Source organism: Thermobia domestica, chromosome 12 (genome assembly GCF_964235325.1).
Source record: "Thermobia domestica chromosome 12, izTheDome1.hap1.1, whole genome shotgun sequence".
Taxonomy (NCBI): domain Eukaryota; kingdom Metazoa; phylum Arthropoda; class Insecta; order Zygentoma; family Lepismatidae; genus Thermobia; species Thermobia domestica.
The window spans coordinates 148,309,954-148,336,265 of record NC_137465.1 but is presented as its reverse complement, the minus strand read 5'-3'; the positions used below and the strand labels follow the sequence as shown (position 1 = coordinate 148,336,265).

The window sequence follows — 26,312 nt, the reverse complement described above, 5'->3', positions numbered from 1 at the left end:
AAGCAGTACATTTCGTACTCCTAACCCAAAATTAAAATCTAGAGATCATAGAGATAGGTCAGATAGTGTTGTGTGAATGTATTCTTCACTAAGGTAGAATGAACAACCACGTTTTCTTTTAAAATTTGTCTGTCTTTAGTGCAGAGTAATTATAAGGCAGTGGCTTCCAGTACCCGAAACTTACGTAGGCCACTGCCAAAATTAAAACTCAGTGATTGTCGGAAGTAAATTTACTTGATTTGTTAGTGCGTTTGAACAGTAATGCCTTATTCAACACTATTTATTTCCGTGAGAAAATTCGAAATGATTACAATTTGTTGAATTTTCTGCACTCGTGTTTAAGAAACTGCAAACTGAATAGAGTTTGTCTATACAAATAGAGGAGCTATAGAGAGGGCAGGACTCGAAAGCTTGCCTCCCTCTTACCCCAGTGGGCTCCTTTTCAGTAGTGGTCATGTTTCTACTAACTAAATATTGAAAAACTAGCAGAAACTATCAAACAATAAAACTGCTATCAAACATTTAAAACTACTTTTAATGCAACACCAACTATAGGTTATCTAAAAATTACCAACATTTGAGTTTACTAATAAAAAAATAATTTGGGTGTTCGTTATAAAACTGTGATTGTTTTATTTTTATATACAATATGATTAGAAATTCGGTGGCCAAACTCCTGGAAGTGATTCCTTATATGATATGAAATAAAAGAAAGTTCTAATAAACATTTTCGGATAACGCCTGCTTCCGAAAATGTGAAATCTTAAGTTTTAAAACGTTCTGGCTTGAAGACTATGGACCTATCGAATCGATTCAGGGAATTAAACAGGAACTATTATTCGCGCGCTCTATCTAAATATTCATGTTTGGGGACACGGTGGCTTAGTGGTGAACAATTTACCTCTGGTACGTGGGGTCTCTGGTTCAATCCCCAGCCAAGTAAGTTTGTGATAGACAACATAGTCTCTGTAGGTTTTCTCGGGATATTCCCGTTTCCTCCCACATTCTCATTCCACAAGTTATTCCATCATTCATTTGTCTTGATCATAGTCTTCCTTAGCTTAGAAAGCATAATCATTAAACTGAAATATTTCATTTAATTTAAATCTCTATATTTAAGAATCCTCCGGCGAAATAAATGTTCAATCAATAGAAATGCTTAGCTAAAACTGTATCCCCGTACCTTATCTTTATACAATTTGTTTCGCTGACACTGGAGGAATGTGAAAGACGGATATTTAGATAGAGCGCATACCTTGAATTCCTGGAATTTCTTTGTAATTCCTTGAACCACTTCGATAAATCCCATAGTTTTTAAGCTATTGGCATTTTTGGTGTCCTTTAACTCTGTTAAAAAAAAAAAATCACCCAACCCGACCCCATATGCCGGTGTCATGTAACTCGCGGTGGACTGTGATTGTCGACACAGACTGCGGGAGGTACTGCTAGAGTTCCTCTGTCACTTGGACCATAGATGGTTCTGACAATCTTCTTAATGGTCGGCAGGACATGCCACTAAGGGTTTTCTTCTGACCACGGTTTCTTTTTGCAGGTGTGATTTTGCCGTGATTTTTGTAGGCTGTCATCTCCACACTGTCATCTCGACACGCCCAACATACTTGTTACTTTTGTCAATTCGCGTCACATAACAATTTCCGCTCTTCGAAAATCAGAGGTTGCCCATTTGACACTATCTACTAAGTTTACTTCCTAATGCCGTTCTACTTAGGGGTGGATCCATAACGGACTCCTAGTGGGAGGGGGGAGAAGCAAAAATTACTGTCACTTGGAGTTACGAACAGACCCGGGCTTTTGCTGAAGGAGAGGGGCAAAAAATCCTTCGCCTGATAGATCCACTTATGATTCTACTTCTCACTTTGTACCGAGTTTGCACTAATACAACACCAGCAACACTTCGGCGCTGCGGTCGCTGCCTGACCATTGCCAACCCAGGCATATATATATATATATATATATATATATATATATATATATATATATATATATATATATAGAGAGAGAGAGAGAGAGAGAGAGAGAGAGAGAGAGAGAGAGAGAGAGAGAGAAAAGAAAGAAAAGAAAAAGAAAGAAAGAGATAAGCCTTCAGTGTTTCTCCTGAAAAAAAAAAGAAATCCTAGCTTGTTTCTGGTCGTTTTTCTTTTTTAATGTTGTATTTCTATAGATCTCATTTAATAACAAAAAATTAAGAGGTACTTTTTAAATTTTATCTTAAGAGTTCTTGAACTGTAAAACTGGAACGTGTCATCGGAGCCTCTACGAACTATTGAAAATCCAAATCTTTTTTCTTTGACTTTAATGATGAAAATGCATTCATTTATTTCACTTAGTCTCTCAATGTTATTTTTTAAAAGAATTTTTCTTCATAAAATTACCTACTAACTTGTCCTCCTTCCCTTGATGAATAATAATGTTAGTGAATTAAGTTTTGTTCTAAGATTATTCAATGCAGTTTGAGACATCAGTTCTGAAGTCTGTACTTCTTCCTGAGCTACAGTCTAACAGTCCGAGAACTCCCTCATAGCTAAGTGGTTAGCGCACACGTTTTTGTCGTGGAAGACCCGGGTTTGATTTCTGGCGGGAACTCATTGGGTTCGGATTTCACGTTAGTCAATAAGTCCACGTCTCATATAACCTCGCTGCTGAAAGGAACGCTAAACTCAAAATCAAATAATTTAACAGTCTCTGAGCTTCAATATTAGTAAACTGTTTTATTTAAAGATTTCATATCCAGCCCATGAGAGATTTTGTCACACTTTTTGGATGTTTAGTATAACAAAAAGTACAGTAAAATTATGGGAAAATTTATGGATAACTAGACACACAGATTATATAACAGTTTGCAGTTTCAATTCCCGCTCGCTTTAAAAGAGTTTTCCGCCATTGGAGTAAATCAGAAAAGCAGAGCAAACTAGTTCTACCATTCACATACTAGATCACATAAGCCCATACTCATTTTCAAATGCATTTTAAACTTCGAAACTATTCTGTTTATAAGTATAACAAATTTTATTGAACGACTCTGTCGATAGGTATCAGATCAGAAACGAGAGGAAGACAAAGAAAGAAAATTACTTTTCTAGCGGATTGCGTCTCAAAATTTGGTTCTATTTATGTTCTTAGTTATTTTAAAAACAGGAAGTGGGAAATATATTACTTCTGGTTCCTTTATTGGGTTCTCGTAGTTTCGGAAGTCTATCGAAATTTTCCAATATTAAACTCAGAGGTGGATCTAGAAGGTGAAAACTGGGGGAACCAGCCAGAATCCAGACCATGGTAGTTATATAATTAGATTACTATAAACTTCCAAAAATATATAAGTAATAGCTTAAATTATTTTTGTCATTAAAAAACTGGGGGCCTAGGCCTATTTCCGCCACTGATTAAACGAAATTCAATTGTTTAAACTTGTAAAAGCAAGATACATACCAAAAGTTAATTTCTCTGAAATGAGTACAAGAGGACAAATTTCATGCAAGCCGAATGGTATTATTTATTCAAAGCAAGTCAAAATAAGTTAGGAGAAACTGTTGCTCTAACTCAGAAGTATTGCGTTAAAATGTCTGGCGCCAAAACTTCCTCTGACAAAAATCATATATGCAGTCGAGAAATAGTTTCACTTGGAGTGCCAGTATGAACCTTCCCAACAGATAAGCAAGATTTCATTACATGAAGTGGAAATGATACACCCTTACCTCTGCAATATGTTCCTCTTTTCTGTATCTTCCTCTTTTTGTATCTGTTATTTAAAACCAATTTTTCTTGTAAATATACATTCCGTGTATAAAATTTTAAATACGTACTATCTAATTGATTTAAATGTTTCAGTTATTTTCTTGATTTCATCTAAAATTATAATGATACACTTTCAACTGCCCCTTCCCTTGTTGTGGCATATCTGCTTTATCAAATAGCACACTGAAGATTTTAGTGTTTACTTGGAAATTTTACTGATAAACACTGACCTAAATAATGTGTCTCAGGCGCGAAAAGTTTTAAGGTTAAAACAAGCTGAGTCATATACGGTATTCTTCCAAGGAGCTTTCCCTTCCGAAGTTGGCTAATACTGCTCGGAGGCATAGTTTCAGGGGTGACCCGGGTGAAAAGTTCCCCTAGAATTACGAAAATCCTTCTTCTGAGTATCTCTCTTATCTTGCTCAACGTGTGTTATCAGTATTTTTGCAGTACTACTTACGCCTTCTGGGTATTGACAGTTCACCCTGGCTGTAGGGGATATCTTCTGAAATCATCACTGCTCCAGAACTAAGATAAATTGAACTGCGATTACATTCTAACCTATAGTGTTCCAATGCAGTCCGTTCACATTTTGATTTTACAATTTCACTAGATAAAATGTTCTGGAAGAAAGCCTAATTGAATTAAAGCCTACAATTTGAATAATTACTATCATTCAGAAACTAGAATGTTGTATTAAATCATTAATTGCTGCATATAAGTATATTTCAGTGTTCCAAAAGCATGTTTTGTAACGTGGTGTGACTTCGAGCACACTTTTAAAAAGTATTTGATTTGATTCGTGTTTAGCGTCCCTTTCAGTAGCGAGGCTATAGGAAACGTCGACCTATAGCTCAACGTGCTGTCTGAACCAAATGAGCTTCCACCGAAAATCTAACCCATGTTTCCCATTCCAAAGGCGCGTACGCTAACTGCTTAGTTAAAAAATATTCAAGTGAGTCCTCCATTATATGAGTAATTTTTGTTACTTTGTAACTAAGACTTGCTATATTAATAGTAATCTTACATACATAATTTACAAAGGATTATTTATATTTAAACTGTTTTTAATTTCGCAGTGTCAGAGGCAGTCTACAAAGAGTATGACCAACTAAAAAATAAATATGACGTTGAAACTGGGGCAATGCATAAAGCCATGGAGCAAGCCACAACTGTAAGTAATAGATAAAATTAATATTTAATAATATATTGTAATAATTATAGATGCCAGTAAAGGGAAAAATATGAAAGTAGTTCATTTGACTACCGTTGTAAAGATTCTGCTAGATAACTGTAGAATAATAGTTTATGTTTAGGTTAACACAAACTCTCGAACATAATTAATTTTGCTCTATAATAACAATTTCAATAAATAAGTATATGGAAAATGAACGTTTATTATTATTATTATTATTATTATTATTATTATTATTATTATTATTATTATTATTATTATTATTATTATTATTATTATTATTATTATTATTATTATTATTATTATTATTATTCGTTCATTTGTCGTATACTTGATTGAAATTATTGTTATGAAGCAAAAATAATTTTATCTTCAAGAATTTGTCTTAGCATAAATGTCATTATTTTGTAAAGAGTATGAAGAGATTCATGAAAGAGATTCTACAATTCTGAGTAATATTTTGGACAACTTGGAACAGTAAGGTTTCCAGGAACTTACTTTTGGGATTCGACTAAAGGAATTTATATTTAAAATACAGACTTCTTTTCGGGTTTAAAAGTTATAGAAAATATTGATTCTATTTCAAACTACAGTAGTATGTGAAATATTAATTTAAAGTTCTTTTTTTGTCAATTTTGGACCTTCATCTGTTTAAACGTGCTAAAAGAATTTGAAGTTTATTGTAGTCTCTAAAGGATTTTTTTTTTTTTTATACTAGTAAGCCTCTTTTTGCTAATTAATTAGAAATATATTGAATGGTTTGCATTAAGTTTCAGTCGAATACGTCATTCTTGTGACGATAAAACTTGATCCAAATTGGTCCGTTCTTTTTATGTTATTAAATAAAATCTGTCGCAGAGAAAGCACTTCTCTTTCAGCTGTGTAGTCTTATTTCTTTTTAAAAAATCTGACACCCGCCTTTGTTTTAAAGGCTATATTCTTGCAACAGTACATAGGAAAATTGTAATGCCTTTGGCTTGAAATAAAGATTCAATTAGCCGCAGACAATTCATATGCGTTTGATTTGACTCCATCTATGAATAAGAATAAAACTTTTCAGAGGAGGATAGCTGGGGTTTATTTGAACATTCATATAATTGTCTTGTAGTGATATATATATATATATATATATATATATATATATATATATATATATATATATCACAGAGGGTTGATTAATTCGTGTCAATTTCATTTGTTCACTGTGCAAAAGTGGTATGAGGTAAAGCCGTGCAGTTTGGTGTATCTTTAGACGAAGGACGTAAGTTTTGTTTCGCCATAGAAGCATGTCACTTGTACTAAAGATTGAAGAGATATAGGGTCAAAGGACAAATTTCGATTTTTTTTCTTATGGGACTGCAATGATCCTATGTCGCAAACCGACCAAATATTCGTCAATCAAGTGTTAAGGTCAGAGGTCACGGTCAGATCAAGGTCATCTTGAGAACCCGTTTGAATACACTGAAAACAACGCAATGTCCGTACCTCATCATGTCAAATGGGTTCTCAAGGTGACATGTGACCTTGATCTGATACTTGATTGACGCATATTTGGTCGGCTTGCGACATAGAATCATACCATACAGCTTTTTCTTTATCACTTCGATTTACGTTTTTTTCAGGCTCTTTCAGAATTTACCATTGCAATCCCATAAGGAAAAAAAAAATAAAAAAAATTGACCTTTGACCCTATATCTCATCAATCTTTAGTACAAGTGACATGCTTCTATGGCGAAACAAAACTTATGTCCTTCGTCTAAAGTTACACCAAATTGCACGGCTTTACCTCATACCACTTTGCACAGTGAACGAATGAAATTGTCACACGAATTAATCAACCCTCTGTGATATATATATATATATATATATATATATATATATATATATATATATATATATATATATATATATATAAATATGAAAGTTTTCATATTTTGATGCAAGAATTGTCTTCAATATTGGCCAATTTTTAAAAGGTACTCCGTATAATTCAGTTTCATATTTGTGGTTGAAAAGCCAAAGTTGAATTACTAGACCAATTCTGTTGCACAAAGTTTTAGTTAGGTTGTTTACAATTTTGTTTCTGGTAAATTTTTAACTATCCAAAAAATTAAGATAATTATGATAGCAAGGAAAATTAATTATGAGGTCGGAGATAAAGGAAAAAATACATCGCTTAAAAAATAATTAACCTTTGTTTTTTTTTTTTTTTTTTTTTTTCTAGTGGTACAGAGAGAATCGAGAATTGAAAAGAAAAAGTGCAGTCTTAATGCAGAAAGTTCTTGAAGTGTCTCCTGAAGGCGTGATCGACATTGACGGTATTGATGGAAAATCCTCACCCACCAAAGATGATGAAGAATTGGAAGGACTACGAAACAGTGTAAGAGGTAAGTAATAACCTATTTCCGTTTATTCCAAATTTGCACACACAAGTTAATACACAATACTTACAGTCCTACTTTTACCCATGCTTCAAATTTCCTTGTTAGATCACTTTTCACGGAGTAGTTTGCAAATTGTTACATACACAGTATTTGAGGTGTAAATAACACAAAACAGTGGGGTCTAATAATTCGCTTGACACCAGCAACTATCATGCAATAACATTAATGATGTGTAATGTTTTTTTGTGTTTCAAAGATGTAATATGTTCATTGAAAATGATAGTAGACACTGAACATTTAATTTAGGAAACCTAACTTCCTGGCCAATGCCTTGATAAGCAAAGAATTCTTTTTCTTCGTGTGAGCTAACGCCTTATTTATTTTTTATTTTTTTGCTTTACCTTCATATTGTATGTTTTAAATAATGCGTGTCCTATTCTAACAATGCTACCGTAATAAAGATGGCAGATAAAACTAGATTTGAAGAAATAAATAAAGTTAAAAAGTCCTAAAGATAAATAATGGTGTATGTGAACATCTTAAATATTAGTATATTGCATATTTAAATTTCTTATAAAAGTATTGTGTACTGTATGATTCATCTATCATACATGAAGTAAGTTAATATAGCTATTCTAAGATATCTGCTTCACGTATATGGCCTCATGCACAATACAGTTGTACGTATCCAATTATCCATCATCACATCAAGCTAACAGTAAACATAAATATTATGTGGCAACTATTTTGAAAAAACTGGATTAAAAAATGAAATTAGTTTAATAGTTATATCATGTAGATAGTGCAAGTCTACCAGAAACGCTTTTTGAATATAGTAGTATATTCCTTTTTACTGATATAGAAAAAGATAGTCTGAGAATATTAGTTTTAATCTCGTTAGATAAATAAAGCAATAATTTAAAATTGATTATCACTTTTCCGTAATTTATATTTCTATAATGTTGTTTGAATATATTTTTAATATAAAAAATACGTGTGCTTTCTAAACTTTTCAGTCATCTCATTATCAGAGAGTAACACTCTTTACGTATTATCTATTACCTCTAGACTTTCTAGCCTCACTTCTTTATCCAGTATTATTTACTTATATTTTGTGTTTTAAATTTTATTGTTTTCTCTCAGTTTGTTTATTCTAAATTCTACTGTTTGAACTTTCGGTACCGCTCCACCATCTATCTCCTCTTCCACTATTTCAGATTATAGTTGTTATTACATAAGTTTTTTCAACAGTGGTATTCTGTGAGCCATTAGTGTTTTCTTCTCTCTAGACACCTAATCAGACTTTGATCTGCCATACATCATCTTTTCTTTCATTACACCTGGGGACTATTTCACTTATGGCTAACAGCTACTTAAGATCGGACTACTTCTACCGATTTTCCTTCCTTCTTGATTACCTTCTCTTCTATTATCTGACAACGTGACTACAGCTCAAGTTTAATTTCTTCAGTGTGTTTTTGTTCCTGTAAGCTTTATTGTGTCATACTTTTAATTTTTACTCTTCTCTTCTCAGGCCTGGAATATTTCTATTGGTTTGACACAACTTTCCACTCTTCTATTCTGAGCCAAAGTTTTCTTTTCTATATACTTTTCCTTCCCTACCTCTTGTATTAGTTGGTTCGCAAATTTCAATAGTGGCCTTCTTTTAGGTGTTTTTTTTTCCTTCTGCCATTCCTACTCGTCAGTATACTCCTCTTTCCTCCTACTATTTCCAATACTTTTTCATTTGATCTTATCCATCCATCTAATTTTCAATATTCTTCTATAGCATCACATTTCGAAGGTTTCTATCTCCATTTTTCTTCTAAAGTCCACATGCCTTACAATCATACGATTCCACAGTAAGTACATATTCTTTCGTCAGCCTTTTTTTGAGTTTTATGTCAATGTTCCAGTTAAAAGCTTTCTTTTCTTCGAATGTCTTCTTCGCCTGGGATATTCTGGATTTTATATCTTGTTTGTACCTATTGTGCTTATATTACGCCATAAATAACAGAATTGCTCCACCTCTTCCACCGGGCGATCTCTAATTTTGATCTTAGTTTTTCTTAGTTTCTTCATACTATGTACAGAGTGGGGCACAAAAAAGTAGCTCCGCCAATACCTCCGGTAACCTATGTAAGATCGATATTAGCAACTAATATACTTGTACTAATCTTCAGATTAAAGGTTGAAAATGGTCTCCACCAACTACTAAACACTTGTGTGCATGGCTTAACAAATGCAGGTATATCTGCGTCAATTCCACTAGGGTAATACTGCTGAAACACTTCCTGATATTCTTCAGATTTTCATATGCTCGTCCTTTAAACATACCTCATAAATAAAAGTCGCGTGTTGATACATATGGTGACCGTAACTGCCATAAGCCTTTACTCATGAACACAAGCAAGTGACTTCTCAAAGTGTGATAGGTTGTTCCATTCTGCTTGAAAACATAGTATTCTGGTTCTTCTTCGGTCAGCTGTTGAGCAAAGTCCAAAATGGTCAGATCTGTATTGACTGTGATATTGAAATTATTCGATCAATCACACACACGTGGCAAGCACAGAAACACCACACACCTATTTCTGGTTATATAAGGGTACGTCGTATATTAGGTGAGGATTTTTTTTCTGACTCTCAACATCTGCTCTTCTGGGCATTTATATATCCTGATAAATGAAATTGTATTTCACCTGACATGATTAACCTAAACGTGTCCAATCGTCCATCTACAACCATGTTCAACAACTAGCGACGAAAACTGATATCTTTTATCCTGTTTCTTGAATTGTCCCACAACTATAATGCGGTACGATTTCAACTTCAAACTCTTCAGGACACGTCTGCAGGTCATTCTACTCACCCCAACCTGTTGCAATAGTTTTCTAGTAGAATTTCGAGTACTACAAAGCATTTTGGAAACGCATGCACGATGTTCAGAGTGCGAATAGATGTCGCCCTGTTCTTTGTTACATTTACAGCAGGTCCATGGCTTCATTTTTTCATTAATTGCAGAGTGCTGCGTTTAGGTGAGACGGGACGATTAAGAAACGCTGTACGGAATAATTCGTGTGTTTCCTTTAAAGAATCCGTTCTTATGTACGACTCTATAATATTCACTTGCTCTGGTATCAAAAACATCGCTAACGCAAACACCTTACCTTCTTGGACTCAGCAGACAACTGACGGTCGGAGTAAGGAAGAAAGGGATGGGGGGACGATCATGTGACTTACGGGAGGAAGTTCTTAAGTAGGAATGTATGTCCCCTTCATTGTTCCAGTTCCCCATGCCGGTGTCATGTACGCGAACTTATGATGATAATGTTCTATTCAATATTCCATATTCTGGCGGGTATAATTTTTCGTGACCTATCTTGTAAAATTATTACGAAATGTCTAGAGATAGTGTATTAATCTTACTTTCTTATAATACTCAAGTTTTTCTATTTCTATGTAAATATTTTGTATCTTGATTTTATAATAAATGGCTACTTTCTAAATATAACATATTTTGACTGTCTATTATATATACACAATGATATTTGAAAATAAAGAAAACAAATCTCTTTTATCATTGTGATTTTATAGAATTAAGTCAAGAAGTAGCTAGATTACAATCTGAACTTAGTAGCGTACAAAGTTTGGAGTTCGAAGCCCAGGAGCAGTTACTGAAAATCTCATCTGAGTTGGAAGAAGAACAAGCTGCTAGAAGTCGAGCGGAGCAGGAGTTACACGAACTGAAAACCATGAGGGAAAACTTTGTAAATGTAACAAAGATGGTAGCGGAAGAAGTTGCGTCGCTTAGAAAGCAGTATGAACAAGAAAAGGAAACTGCCAAAAAATTCAAGTCAGAAGCGGATAGGGTAAGTTTTTAATATGATGCCAGAACTACTAAACAAATCTATCTATAAAAATATTTTTCAAATATCTTAAAATAATCGTATCTGAATTAACACATGGTACCGTAAGAGGATTGCTCAAAGAACTAAAATATTAAAGCTTTCTTTTTAATGGACTTTATTCATGTATTTAGTATAACTGGCAAACACATTGACCATAGACAAAATTTCTTCTAAATGCTAGTCTTTCTTTTTCTTTCTTTCTCTTTTTTTAGTTACCCGCCTCATCGACCCATCTAGACAGAAATATTGTGACATTTCTGTGTAAATTATTTAGATATTTAATATAATAGTGAATGTTTACCTGCAAATCAAGACTCAAATTCTTTTCTAAAATTACTTTGAAAAAAGAAGGGGAAAAAAAAACAGAATCCTAAGATTTTGAGCAATATAATACTTTCGGCTAACATAAATAAATAAACAGCCCAATCAGTGTTTTCAATAATAATGTATTTTAAAATACATATAAATTAGACTGTTATAAGTAAAAGCAATTATCGGTGAACTTAAACATTTATTCTTTTTGCAGATTAAATGGGCTATGTAATAAGAAAAGTGGCTTACCTCATATCTCTGTTTGTTACTTTAACTGAATATTTCCATTCTCTCTGAGAACATCATCAGCACCCTTTTTATTACTGTATCACCGGATTCTTACTTTTACATCTCCTATTATAAGTTTTGTTTCATTTAAAGAACAATTAATGCAAAGTATTCAGTGACTTAATTTCGATTTTTGGTAGGCTTTAATAATTGTCCGTGTATTTCCCGTCAATTCACTGTTTTTTACGAGAAAAGCTATTCATATTAATAATTGATGCATAATTCCACAATATGACTTTAATTTATGTTCTATATGGTTGTCTCTCAATTTATTTTTGAATGTTGAAACATTAATTCCACTGGCAGGTTTAGCACTTCGCAAATTTTGTGAATTTTAGGACTAAGGTGGTTGAATACTTATTTGGTTTGCGTAGTTTGTCAATTAAATTTCTTCTGAAAGCTAGTTCTTCATTTCGTTGACACCAGATGTGAATTTGTGAAATAATTATCAATTAACTATTCAATTCCAAGTGAAGGCAGTGGGTCCAGATCCAACTCTTGCAGTAATATAAATATCCTGGTGAGATCCTATTTCCGTTAATGAGACTTCTAGTTTTCTTAACGGTGAAGTTGTGTAAACTGGAAACAATCTGTAACAAAAACGTAAATAATGTAATAAAATATAATTAAATATTATCCATTAATTTTTAGTTCTACTTGATGTTGCTTATGTTATTCCGCCTGTGATTTAGATTGCCCTTATCTAAGTTGAGTTTGTCCTGTTGAAAAAGGATTCAACATCATTTATTTTTGTATTATTGGAACATCGGTAATAAAACCATGGTGTCTTCTATGTTATGTCCTGTATCCTGTAGATGTTCCGAGATATCGAAGTGGAAATAGTTCTTCCGTAGCGTCCTTGTTATGCTCTTTAACCTGGTTGAACGCAAGCCAAAATGAGTGTTCAACCACTTTAGTCCTTCAATTCACATAATTTGCGAAGTGGAATTATTGTTTTAACAAAAACAAATCGAGACAATCATATAGAGCTTAAAGATATTATTGTGGAATTCTGCATAAATTATTAATGAATAGTTTTTCCGTAAAAACAGTGAATTGATGACGGGAAGTACAGGAACAATAAAAAATCGAAATTGTCACTGAAAACTCTGCACCAATTGTTCTTTAAATAAAACAACTTACAATAGGATATGTAAAATAAGGATCTAGTGATACAGTAATAGAAATGATAATGACGACGTTCCCAGGGAGGAAGGAAATATTCAATTAAAGTAATAAACACGGAGGCACAAGGTAAGCCACTTGTCTTATAAATGTGTGTCCTATGGCTTCTATAAGTTGGCTACGTAATGATATTCTGAAAATAAGACTTGGTTTCCTTTCTAGTATATTCTAGTATATTCTTTCACAGATGGAATTGCAAAGACCAATCTTTTTCACTTCCAAACAAATTCGACTATTAACATATTTTGTCTTCGGTTTCGATAGAAGACTTTTAAGGGATAAATAGATGAACGGTTTGTATATTACCATGCATAAAACTTTAAACTGGTAATGTACCAAGTGCTAAATTCTTACAAATATTTACAGTTTCTTAACACCTGACGACATGTTGATCAAAAAGTGTTCTTTAATTGTTTTAGATTTAATTTTACGACCAAGTTGATCATATATTAAAATATTTCAAATCCTTACATAAAACCTCTAAAACCTTATTAGAATTGATGTTGCAGAATTTAATTAGTTCTAGTTATCCTAATCGTATTTTTAACAAATGTTATAATTAAAAATGTATTTGTTTTTAAATCTAAACATGACATTTTCTGACTCTGATGTTCGTAACTATGACACCAGAAATAAAATAAATTATTTTTCCGATATAATAGACTAATTAAACAATTAATTCTTTAACATAATAACATTGGAACGAAATTGTAAACGAATATCATTATTTTAGTTATGTATCAACAAGTATACTAGTAGCATTACTATTGAAATTTAATTTCCCTTTTCAGCACTGAGGCTATATGAGATATAGACCTCACTTCAACACTAAATCCTAATCAGTTATGCCCTCTCGCTAGGAATCTACCTTGGACCTCCTGCATCAAAGGCGAGCATGTTAACCATTAAGCATATACAGTACAAATTTGTATTTTTGTGTTAAACGTGACGTCTTTCTCATATATTCGATCGAATGTAGAAAACTCTTTATGAATATATAAGTGATGAGAACGGCAGAAAGCTACCAACCTTGATCTAGCCATAAAATAATAATCTAAGTTACTTTCAAAATGTTTAACATTTTTCAGGCCCAGAAAGAACGTAATGTATTAGCTCACCAAAGCACGTTATTGTTGGCAGAAGTAGCTCCGGATAGCAGACTAATACGAGTCCTTCAAGAAGTTGAAACACTCAAAAGATCCTTGGAGGAGGAACAGCAACAACACGAAGATGAAATTCGGGAACTACAGGTAAGGAGGCTTTATTAATTTTATGTTTTAGTTCTAAAACCACATAGTAACTTTTGCTTTGTAAACTGTTTAATCCTTCAGTTTGTTGTATGACGAACTTACGAATGTCAAAATCTTGTAAAACCATATCTTCAAAGAGTATAACGCACCGTGCAATTGTGTGTAAACACTACGGTGTCAATTATTTACTAAACTAATTAGTTCTCTGAACCGAATAGTTTGCATTCTTAATTTTTTTTAAAGAAAAAAACAGAAAGGAAACTTTGTGTCTTCTACATTTACCATATATTTTCACTCCAAATAAAGAATACGCAAATCATAAGATTTTAAAAACTCCGAGTCAGATCATGATGATGTGGAAATTTATACTTCAGCCTTTCTCAAATTGTGATTCTCAGTCTTCCCTTGGAGGCCTTTTAGATTGAACATTAGTCCAAAAAAGACTTATACATTACTTTATAACTATGGGGAAACTACAGTGAATATGTTCACAAAATTAACTATTTTTGTATGCAGTTGCTAATGGTTTGTAATAGAGGTTTGTGTAAGATAGTGTTGTGTGAACAAAAATGTTATTACAAACATGTTCCTTTTACTTCTAACAAGTTTTATATATATATCTATCTATATATCTATCTATCTATCTATCTATCTATATATATATATATATATATATATATATATATATATATATATATATATATATATATATATATATATATAATTATGTCTCTTCTTATACACCTTCTCTAGAAGCACAAAAACATGCTATTTCGTAGAATTAGCACTACTTGGACATATAATATTATAATATTTATACATAGCATAATTTATCAGACTGTTATACAAAGAGGTGTCTAATTGTATGTCAACTAATACATATTTAAATAATTTAAAATTAATTCTGCTTTATAAATATTGTACTCGAATCAACACTGAAAATAGGAAGTAAAATAAATGTAGTTGAAATGTGCCAAAAATATAAATTATATATGAAAAAATCACAATCACATAGTACTAAATGGTAAAAGCATGCAATGAATAACTGAATGGGAGTGTATATATATATATATAATATACTGGACGTTTCATGGCTACCTCTATTTCTTGACAGAGTTTAATACCTGCCATTGATTTATATCAGGAATTATATTTTGTTTTGAACTGGAGTTTTAATGATTTAATTACTGATATCATCTTCGTCTAGTTAAATTATTAAATTTCCCTTATTAAATTAATTATTAAATTATTAAATGTCACTTAAATTTCATTTAGACATTACAATTGTATATCATAAAGTAAAGGACATTTAAATAAATTTAAAGAAGTGTAATCAAACCATAAAATTCCAGTTCATTTCAAAGGAGAAAAACTAATTCTCCATATAAATAAATAAATGGGCTAAGAAACAAATATGGAACAGGTATTCAACATACTTAATATTTCTTTTCTTCTCTCCGTGCTTCTTTGTCTCCCTATTTGAAGAATCTTACCGAAAGTGCTTCGTGCTTCAGTGTGTATATTTGCTTTCACTATTTTCTAGTATTTCATTTATATATATATCTCAAGTGTTCTAAAAATGGCGCTTACGGACTACAGAGCACTATTGTAGAAGTCAAAGTTAAAAATATGTATAATTGTATACCTTTCGGGTCCTCATCTGGGGACGCGAATTGCACTGACAATGTCGCAGATAAAGAACCACAGAAAAATCTACCAGTCTATCAAATAGTTACATCGGTTCTCTAGGGATGGAAATTAAAGTAAATATACCTTGACACTAGAACCACTTATTAGCATTACATTCAATGTAACTGTTTGATGGATTCTTAGAGCAATGCTAATGGTTGAAGTTAATCTGCGACGTTGCCAAGTAGTGAAATTTTGATTCCCAATAGCGTCTGAAGGAGGTCCTGGAGACTGTGCCATTATATAAGATTTTTTTGCCTTATTTTGACCTGAAGAATAGCGCTTTGTTGTTCTTGGACGCCATTTTTAGAACACCCGATATGTATATATTGCCTGTTTAGTAATTTAATTTGTTTTTCCAGGAAAAACTTTTGGAAAAAGAATCTAATACAATGGCAGCAGAAGTTGACATTCTAGAAGAAAAAATTCGTGTTACGGAATCGGAACTTCATAGTACGCAACAAAGAGCACTTCGGGCAGAGGCAATGGTGCAAGAACTTGAAGCCAAAGGTAAGGGGGGAAAAATTACCATGAATACCTTTATTTTGGAAACATACAACATTCAGAAATAGTAATTAGAAATTTATTGACCGTACGTATATTTATTGGACGTACGTAGAAATGAGAGCTGAATGATAATACGAAACCAGTAGGCAACGAAAGCTATTACAATCTTCATTTTTAATGTGGTAATTAAGGTATAAAGAATATTTCAAGAACATGCTTTACTACAATATATACAAATGTTCGGTACTTGTGATCAAGGAATGTATGTAATGTGTGTATATGTGTTGTATTTGTGTGTGTGAGAGAGAGATCAAAAAGCTTCTTTTAACATAGAAAATATGATTATGGCATTTGTAATTAATCTTAAGTCGGATACTACAATACACATGACTATGAGGTAAGGAATATCGTAAAGGCTTCGGTAATAAGTGAATGCATACTTAAGAACTACCACTCATGCTAATAGTGAAACTACTCACGCTTGGACAAATTTCTGATTGCGCTTTAATATTAACAGACGTGAAATCCATTGAAAATATTTTTTAAACATATCAATTCATTGAATCACGAGAAAAATTACCTCAAACCTGAGATATAGTGTTAATTTACAATTAATTTATATTGTGTTGAATGTATATCCCAACTTTGAAGTCCTTCTTCTCTTGACACTCATGGACAGATACGTTTTAAAATAGCTCTATTGCAATGCACGTCCTCTATTTAAAAATTAGTATGAAAATTAGTACTTAGAAAATTAAACAAGCGTGGCCACTTTAACCATTGACATGAGCAGCAGTTTTAGAAAATCATAAAAGTTGTTTCCATAGTTCATGAGAAGATTTGGCAGTGGAGCCAATTGAAAGATTTTGCAAAGCCTCCCTTTGAAATGTCCTCAATTCTTTCTTCAAATATTGTAATATAACGATAATAAAGATCATTTCAGTTAGGAAAAAAAAAAAAAAAAAAAAAAAAAAAACTGCAGTAGTGCAGTAGAATTAATTAAGTCTTAATATTATCAGTATTTGGTGTTACAGTGCTAATACAGACCAAAATTCTTCACTAAGAATTTTGCAGAGAAATATTTCACTAAGTTATTGCAAGTTACGTTTCATTATCATATATATACTTAAAGCGGGCCAAGAATTACACGATTATACAATCATCCGGTACCAGTGAAACGAATATTGACTTAGTACTTAAAAATGTATGATTTTACCCAATCTTCCACCACACAATTTGTTGCGCAAGTACTGGAGGATTCTGAAACATGGATATTTAAATAGAATGCATACTAGTCTCCGTGTAATACCTCGACTTGCTTACAATAAGTTCTACAGTTTTCAAATTAGGGCATTTTGCAAAAAATGGTTTTTCGGATTTTCGGTGATTTATAACTCTGAAAGGAGGTTTTTCAATCTACGTTTACTAGAGCTTTTAATTTTCATAAGAAATAACCTCCCGAGTGTTCTTTAAATTATGACCCTTTGTCTTTTACAGTAGGCAATAACTATTTTATTATTGAATCTATATTTTGAAGTTTCGCTAGGTCTGATTTCCATTTAGCTAAAGAAAGAAAGAAAAAAAAAAAACTGTTCCTATAAATGTTATTTAGTTCGTTACAATGTACTCCACGACACTGTTGTCTGATGTTAAGCTTTTTTCTTTCTTTTTTTTTAACTAAAAATATAACAATAAATGTAAATGGGAAGGGATATTCGTATGTAGCTTACGTATTTTGAGGATGAGTTGTCTTAAACAATTTAGTATAGCATATTAATCATATTTAAATCCAGAAATGAATATAATATTAAACTAATAATTTGATACACTAGCAAATAAAGGAACTTAATTCTAAGTGGCTGATTACTAAATGATTAATAAATTCAAAGTTTGCATTACTATGTCGCGTAACTTAGTGCTTTTTTAATATTTATAGTAAGTAAAACAAACATAAGAATTTGCAAACATATGCCCTTATTTATTACTAATATTTAATGTACTATTAACTGTATTGTACTGTACAAACAAAAGACACTCAAAAACAAGAGTTCTACTTCGTAATAAGTTGGCTAAGTATTTAGTATATAAACATTTGTTTATATCAAACTCTTGACAAGTTCAAGAAGTATGTAGTCATCGAATTTTTAATGTACAAATATCAACTAACGTTTAATCGTAGATTTAAGATTATAACAGCATTTTTGCAAAATGCCTATTAAAAGTGAGCAAGATTTCTACGAACTAGCACAAAATTCTAAGTGTTCATAAGAATCTTCTGCGTCAGTTTTTCACAGCAACAAGGCTTTCAAAAAAGGATCATTTGAGTACAAAAGATTTACATTGTCAAATATTAGCAAACTTTTTTTTTCGCCTACCATTGTTTACTGTGCACACGAAATAATAATAATAAAGAATTTTGTTGTCGTTAAGATACATAGCAATAGACATCGTCAAAATGTTATAATATTGATACATAAGTATAAATGAATAATAATCTATAACTAAATTAATGATGAAATGACATGAATTCATTATTAGGGGGGTTCGTATGTAGCTTTCCATTCATGAAGATTTTCATATTTTGAGCATTAGTTGTCTTAAACAATTTATTGTGGTATATTAATGATATTTACATCTAGAAATGAACTGAAATGAATACTAAACTATTAATATGATACATTAATAAATAAAAGAACTTAATTTAAATCGTACAAGATAAAATTCTAAAAGTGTGATGCGTTGCACGTTAAGTTGCCTAGATCTGCTGAGGAAGGTTTCATGGAATACCGAAACAGTACAATATTTGACGCAGTAAATAGAGTCGCTTACAATGTAATATAAACAGGTGTCAGTTCATATCTTTAATAATAAACCTAAACCGTACCGCCAGGAAACTGAGGAATGCTCGCTCTACATTCGTAAGGTAATATTTTGGAAGTGAAAAATCACATACGAAACTTCATTCCTATAGGTATAAATGTTATTTAGCTCGTTATATTTCTTTACTACTATGTTTCTGAATATTTCATGTGGTTGTGACGTTATTGACGATGCAACATGCTTGAGTTATTCTTTATTGTATTTATTTTCGTTTCAGTTAACAAATTGAAGTGTGAATTAGAAGAAAGAGATAGACTTCAAGAGGCCCCTCCACCCCCTCCGCCATTACCACCTCCTCTTCCTGCCTTTCATCTGGCACGCCCATCATCATTCACTCAGCCAGTCATTCCTCCTCCTCCACCTCCTCCTCCGTTTAATACAACAGCTGAATCATCATCATCATCATCATCAGAGATTTCTCTTCCACCCCCACCGCCACCACCACCTCTCCCTCCAACTTCACAACCTGTCACGTATAGAAGCACTATCTCTTTTCCTCAACAAGAGAAGGCATCCAATCCAGTTGTGGACATGGCCAATATGCTTGGGATCGCCAAGAAACCTCAGCCTCTACCCAAAACTACAAACTCACAAGGAGGTAAGTTAGAAATGCATTATACAATAATACTGAGACACACTGAACACCAATCTGTCCTCAGACATTTCCGTTAGCACTTGTAGATCCGAATAGTTAAGGTGAACTCAGAAAAAGCTTGTTTCCTGAAAATGCACTCTCAACGTTGAAACAATCGTTCATTTATTTTGAAATCCTATTTTCTGAGAGAAATAGGAGTAGCTTCAACAAACTATACATAAAATCACGAGACGAGACGAAATAGAATTTTCTTGATGAGACGAGAAAGAGTTTTACCGAAAGAAAGACACTTTTCGAAACTATAAACCAAGTTGACGGCACTTTTTTAAAACGAGACTGCTACAAATCACGTCTCTCGGGCAAGACTAGCCATAGAACAGTTTGATATTACTCATCGAACACTTGAAATTTAATTTCCTAGCGTCCAGGCTGCACTAACTTTTAAGTTCAGCCTTTTGGCTTCTTACCCGAACGCTTCATATGAATACATTTTAATATCTAAATTTACAAGAAAGACTAGTTCTATGTTCGCTGTAATCTTTCTGGGACTAAGAGGAGCTTCTGAAAGTGATGTGATATTATTATTCCGGAAATTTCTCTGTTCATGTGACGTTGAGGTGATTGGGAAACCATTTAAGAAACAGGCTATTGGTCAAGAAATCCAGCAGTAATGGCGTTGAGAAGCAAGTGCTGGTCACATCACCAATTGGAAATATGTTATGTAGCCGGCGAGATATCTTAAATGCAATTCATTTCTTTATAATCATATATATTCCACCAATTCGTGCGTATTAATGACTTATCCACTGATGAGAAAAATACTTATTCTGTATGCAGATGCTGCAGCTGTCATACATAATTGTATTTTGAGTGTAATAACTGATTTTAGAATCATAAGTAATTAATAGTATTGAGACGGTGTACTTTATTTATAATACTCGGTACACATGTAGAAATTCATTATGTAATGAATATGTTGAATTATAAATTCATTCACAGAATAAAAACAGTGTTTTAGTCGACATCTTTTGAACTTCTTGGATGTCTCCGTATTTGTTCTCCGTTTAAATGTATTGGAGTTTATTCTAGAAGACTGAAAAGGACATTATTAAAAGGAATAGCGAGCAATGTGTTATTAGTATATATGGTAAATGTAATTCTCACTGTTTCTTCAGTTCAAATGTTCCAGATTATTATATTTCTTTAAACCATAGTTGAACAGAACTTAACTATCCTATTCCTCTTGTACTGGGCTAACAATTCCACCTAACTGTGCTCAAATGATACCCGCAGGCAATACTCACACGTGCATACACAAACTGTTTTTATATATAAATCTTAAATGTTTATCATGAAAAATGTGCAGCAAATGTGTACATTAAAAAGTACAATGTTTCATTGTTACATGACAGATGTAAAAAATAAAAGGCTAATCCATCATATTACCAATAAATAGAAAGAAAAATGAATTTGTGCATACTTTCGTATGTCTTCATGCGAAAAGAAAGAAAAAGACTGGGAAAATGCCAATCAACAATTTCTCCTCTCTAATAAGTTTGTATTTCATTTTGTAAGTTTATCATTTGGCATTGTAAGTCTATTACAAACTTATAATTGTTAATGGAATGGACTAATTTTCTTTCTTTAAGCATAAGCTAGTAGACTGACAACAATGTATGAACATTATTATTTGCAACAATATAATAATCTCTACGGTAATGTGACTATGTATCTTCAATAATTTCTTGCGGTTGTTTCCCATGAAGTTTCAAGTTTCTATTCTCTCTCTCTCTCAATGAAACTTCTCCATCGTGGTCTGATCAACAACGTTTAATCTTGTAACCCTTCCTTTGTCTTATTAATGTGTTGAGTTATATCTTTTATTTTAATCTACTGAAAATGTCTTAATTTGATTTCTTTTCCGATCTAGTGATGATACTTTTTTCTCTATTTTCTCAAGGGTCAATTGATGAAATCATAAACCAAATTAAGGGAGGGAGATTTACATTGAAGACTACAGAGGTAAATATATTTTATCATTACTTGTTATATTATTGTGGTTATGTTTAAAGTTTATATTTGAAATTTTAATGGGGTTCTTTGCGGTAGGTTTTACATTATAGATAGAAGAGTATTTTAGATAGAATTGTCTTATGTGTTGAAACATTTTTGGCAGTCAACAGAGTTTTTAAGTAAATCTGAGGTTTTTTTTTTTTTTAATTGAAGCTGTTGTTTTATAATACAGTTACTTGGAAGTTTATAAAAAAATATTATTTAATGAAATTGTTATTTTTTAGACTTGAACTAATATAAACTATGATGATTGGAAAATAAAAATAAAATGTTTTAATTTCTAAATTACATTAAAACAGCTAACAATATAATATTTGGTAACACACCATGCTATCTTGGAATATTTTGAAGTTTTATACTATTACTTTTGTTGAAGTTGTTATTTAAAGCATCTATAATTATGACGTAAAACTATGCTATTGAAAGATCAACTAAAAAAATTGGATTTATCTACAAAATGGAATTTGTTAACGCAAGATTTACATAATACGAAAGTTCATTATGTAAGTTAAACTAAACTGTCTTTATCATATAAAATGAATTTACAAACAAAATTACTTAATTTTTAATATTTTAAAATAGATTTTTGATCTGAAATATGTAAAAGATTTATTTTATTTTGTTCATATTTTTTTTTTTTTTTTTTTTTGATAATTAATTTTAAATTTGAAGTTAAAATACAACAAAAATAAAACGTTTATAAGTGTTTAGTTACATTATGTTTTCAAAATAATGGAAATACTTTAAGAAAATATAATTTACCAGACTATTGCGACATAGACCATGCTTATCGTGCAGAGAAAATATCTACTGATTCGTCGTGTAATAGAGGAATCTTAGTCGCTAGTAGTTTCCAAAGAAATGTTGTACAGTTTCTCATGCAATGCAATATTCAGTTCTATTAGCAAGAATAGAAGGATATCTGCTCTGGGGTCTGAGTTTCATGGTTAACCGCAGCTGTTCAGTAATGTTGAGTTCGGGGGTCTTGGGTGGTCCAAGGGCAGTGTTGTGGTTTATTCCAATTTATTTATTTATTAGCGTGTTTTGCTCACAATTCAGAGTATTTCCGAGTAAGTATGCTGTTGTTAAATTAGAAAATAAGAGATGTTTGATTTGAAAAGAACTTTTCCAAAGGAAGAAGATAGCTAATAAACGTGACTATATATATATATATACATATATACTGATATATGTTTTCATACGTATTTAAATAAGAAAGAAAATCATTTATTGTCGTCATAGAACTTACAGAGTAATGTATGTTAATGAAACCCCACTTCAACAGCTCCAGCAAGTGAATTAACGCATTACCATTATAGAAAATTATGCTATTGGCCGAAAGTGGTTACCTAAATGTTTACATAATCACTCACAGTAGTGATGCATTCTGTGAGCGTAATCACAGGACCCATGGAATACAAAGGATCTGGGACGCACAGCATCACATGGCTGCTGCCATGTTTCTTTTCACAGAGGAAATAGTTCGGAGAGTAAGCTTGTTTAGGCGGCTGCCACACATAAACATAGCCTGTCGTTCTAAATAAGGTAAAAGAGAATTCATCATTCCATGTTATTCATTTCCAATTATCGACGATTCATTTTGCATGTTCCCAATGGGTGATTGGCGGTTCGGAAATTGTAATTCGACCGCAAATGATCATGTTACACAACTCGTGTCAGACTTTGATTGTCGCAATAGGCTATTCTAGGCACTGATTAAGTTTTGCAGTCACTTTCGCCACATTCGCTGTACGGTTCTTTTTTACAGTCTTCTTCAGTGCTCGGCAATCCCTTCACTGTTGGGTGATCCATATCACTCAGGCTTTTATTACTCTTTGCAGAGTTTTTTTGTGAGTTCTGTAGGACATCGCCGCCTGGACGCTGGTCCCAGCAATACACCTACGATATCATGGTCACCTTAAGTACACTTGCGCCAACTTACCGTTGATCCAGAATTTGGTCTCTTTGAAACTGAGTCTTCTCCCATTTTGCTTTAACACTCTTTCTACCTATCCTGACGTACTATAGACGATTATTTGACACACCACTAGCAACAGTCAGGCGCTGTACATACATCCTCAGAATTACTCTCTCAAATATCTTACATGCTTCATATTGATGACGCATTAAACTAATTGCGAATATAGTAATTGGTTGCTAGATTTTGTATCTGTTATTTCTAGGCAAAAATGTCATTAATGTATATTTTTACATTTTCAGAGACGGCAAGAGAAAAAGCAGGAAACTCCAGCGCCTGTAATGGAATTGCAGAATATTTTAAGCACTTTACGAAGACGGCCAAGGAATATTCCCGTTAATCCTCCCACCTCAAATCAAGAACAGCCAACTTGAAAAAAATCTTATCATTCGAAATAAGGAAAACAGTTTCCACACAAAAAGAACTCACGTTATATGGAATATTCAGAATACTGTCTGAATTTGTTGCGACCAGATCTGGTTATAATACATTTGGAAATTGTACTGATACATAAAATAACGGTTAATGTATTATTGTCACATATTTGACATTTATTTTGTGTTTTAATTTGCACTGTTAAGTAAGGACGGTTTCTACAGACTCTTGACAAAAGTTACCGTAGGGATAGCATATTTCATTGTCAGACTTGCAAGGCATACAGTTGATATACCTGATGCGAACTTCGAAATTTCACTTGGATAACTTTGATATGAAGTTTATATCTCGTTTTTTTTACCATTGTAAAGTAGATCTAATCTGTACAATTTATAATGTTTTATTACAAAGGACTGCATTTAATGTTTTATAGTGTATATAAATATATGAATAAACAAATTAAATAAAGATAAGCTATACCTGAATTTATTCTGAAAAATAACAAAAATATGATATTATACATATTTTTTTTTATTGGAAAGGGAAAGATTCTAAATTTTAGTGGCTAATTGAATATTACCATTGGTGCTGTTTTTACTATACGGATCCACAAATTGTAAAATGTACGGAAAAATTTGGGGAAGTCGTTAATTTGCCCATTTTATGTCGAGAACAGAACCCAACAAACCCTTGCAGGGCTTCTAACCCGTTTCTTCTTCTTCTACTACTACTACTACTATGGATCCGTATAGTAAAACTGCACGTTACCATTAAGGTCACAATCATTTAAGACAAATTTGAAACTTGGTTATACCGGTACTTGATGCAAATCTGATTTCTAACCTTATAATGTCCATATTATAGTTAGTTCAATGTTGGGCCGAGGTAATAGACCTACCTATATATTTTTACCTACTCTAGCTCTTGACTTTAAGTAAGCATTTTTAAAGTATAAGAATAGAAGTTACAATGTAATTAATAACTGAAAGTCTTTTATTAATATCCTTATCACAATTATTATACATTTATGGAGAGACCTAAATAAATGCATCACAATCAAGTTAAAACGAGAATAGTAATTTTTATCAAATTTTGTCGATTTTATTTATAGTTCTTGTTGTGAAACTCTTAGTTCTTATCACGATTGCCAGCCTAAATTCATTAATGTTAATAGTTTAAAAGTGATACACAAGTTATCACATTACCTAGGTAGATCAAAGTAAAACTCTGAGTGCAATTTTACAGGGACAACATAAATATTTATACAATTTTAAGATCATAATTAAGGGATTTTCCTAGAGATCGTATGATACAAGTAATTTATGTTTCGTTTCCAATGAACTGTTTTTCAAAGAACAATGACACTGTCCCTGGATCATTCCATACCAAATCAGCGAAGCGTACAATCCAGTTTTTTTTTTTTCTTTTAATATAACTTACTATTAAGTACTTGACTTAGTAGAGATAAGAAATTATGACAAAGTTTGTTTTTGTGTGATGTAATTCCCCCATTAACAGATACTGCCATGCACTTTCAGTACTCCATCTACAACGCTAGCAGGACCGCTCGACTGCTCCCGATCAATTTCGGTATTTGGGCTACTGTAAGTTGCTGTTTTATATTCGGACCGAATCCAGATACTAGCCTTTTTCGACCAGGAGGCCGTACTATCTCAGTGGACCGCAACCTTGTGTGAAGAATTGTTCCGAAAGCTTCAGGCGGCCATGATCGCTTTGACGCACATTATATATTATTTGTGACATTAAAGTTTGTTCTAGGTTATAACTGTACTAGGGTGCTACATTGAATTTGGACTCGGTAGATGGAATTTTAGTTTAGTTAAGGGGATAGAAAAAATGTTAACACATTTTGGCGAGAAGAGCGGGACATAATCCTCAACTATATAAAAGATAAGTAGGATTTTTTTTTTTTTTTTTAT

At 32.3% G+C, this 26,312-nt stretch overlaps 1 protein-coding gene across 4 annotated transcripts in view; it reads left to right on the top strand.

Moving 5' to 3' along the window:
* LOC145666727 (uncharacterized) overlaps window positions 1-24,845 on the top strand; it is a 100,316-nt gene extending 75,471 nt beyond the window's left edge. For all 4 annotated transcript variants that reach the window (XM_081734252.1, XM_081734253.1, XM_081734254.1 and 1 more), the window contains 8 exons: window positions 4,833-4,927; window positions 7,173-7,335; window positions 10,927-11,201; window positions 14,114-14,275; window positions 16,327-16,474; window positions 19,569-19,949; window positions 21,907-21,968; window positions 24,240-24,845. In XM_081734252.1, the coding sequence (XP_081590378.1) occupies window positions 4,833-4,927; window positions 7,173-7,335; window positions 10,927-11,201; window positions 14,114-14,275; window positions 16,327-16,474; window positions 19,569-19,949; window positions 21,907-21,968; window positions 24,240-24,371 (1,418 nt within the window). In that variant the 3' untranslated portion in view covers window positions 24,372-24,845. The remainder of the gene's footprint in view (window positions 1-4,832; window positions 4,928-7,172; window positions 7,336-10,926; window positions 11,202-14,113; window positions 14,276-16,326; window positions 16,475-19,568; window positions 19,950-21,906; window positions 21,969-24,239) is intronic.
* Window positions 24,846-26,312: the final 1,467 nt, after the last annotated feature.